Here is a 936-nt window from a genome sequence, read left to right on the forward strand (position 1 = left end):
GCGCTGGCTTGGGTTTCCTAAGCGATGACACAGCCTCCCTTCTCCTTGAAGGGGTTCTTGTCCTCGGGAACCCCCTTTACCAGCGGGTCCTCCCCCGAACGCTCCTCGATGTAGTTCTTGATCTCTTCGGAGCACTTGGAGACCTCGAGAGAAAGAATAGAGAAGCAGCTGCGTTACGGTGCACATCCCAATCAAATACACAAGATCTGAGCACTAAGCCAGCACTAAGCATGTGCAGACTCAGCTTCCTTCCACTTTTTCACAGCCCAGTGTTCACAGAACATGTGAGTACCACTGGGAATGTGTATGTCACTCAGAACAGCAGTTGCTGCATAGTTAAACTGGCTTTTTTTGTCTTAAAATAAAACAATAAAAGGTTTTTAAGATGTGGATCACACCCTCCATCGGCATCAGCATGACTTACGGTCGATGGGTTCAAGATCGATAGCTTTCAATTAAATTTCAAAGTCTTTATGACTTCAAGTGTTTTTCCCAAACAAAGCATTCAGTAATGATTCTTCAGTGGTAAACAAGTTCTCACTTTGCAGTTCTATAATAGCTACCGTGGGTCTTGAATGGTAGTAAAGATCAGACTGGTAAAGACAATTTACTTACAGGTTACATGGGGTTGTTTTGACCAGAAGTTAATAAAACAGCCTGTCGTGTTATAAGAGAGCATAATAATCATGACACTCTGCTTGACATTCATAGCAGGCTAGCACTGGTGTAGGAAAGGCCACAGAAAACCCTGCTAGGAAGAATAAATGGATTTAGTTTTGTTCACTGAGACAGGAGGGAGCACATGCAGCACATAAAGTAACAGTGCCAGTGGAGCCTGAGGGTGCACAAGCAAATCCCACCAGTTCCAGAGGATCCTTGTCCATGCACACCTCTCAGTTTCTCTTCTCTGTCAGCCGCACGTGTCCTTAGGCGTCC

At 45.2% G+C, this 936-nt stretch overlaps 1 protein-coding gene across 1 annotated transcript; it reads right to left on the reverse strand.

Moving 5' to 3' along the window:
* Nucleotides 1-17: 17 nt before the first annotated feature.
* Nucleotides 18-143, reverse strand: GNG11 (guanine nucleotide binding protein (G protein), gamma 11; the record flags this gene model as incomplete). The annotated part of the gene is made up of 1 exon (XM_010021566.1): nt 18-143. A coding segment is annotated over one exon (126 nt), but the record flags the coding sequence as incomplete, so codon positions are not given.
* Between the last annotated feature and the right edge of the window lie 793 nt (nt 144-936).

Source organism: Nestor notabilis, unplaced genomic scaffold (genome assembly GCF_000696875.1).
Source record: "Nestor notabilis isolate BGI_N333 unplaced genomic scaffold, ASM69687v1 scaffold27819, whole genome shotgun sequence".
NCBI lineage: Eukaryota > Metazoa > Chordata > Aves > Psittaciformes > Psittacidae > Nestor > Nestor notabilis.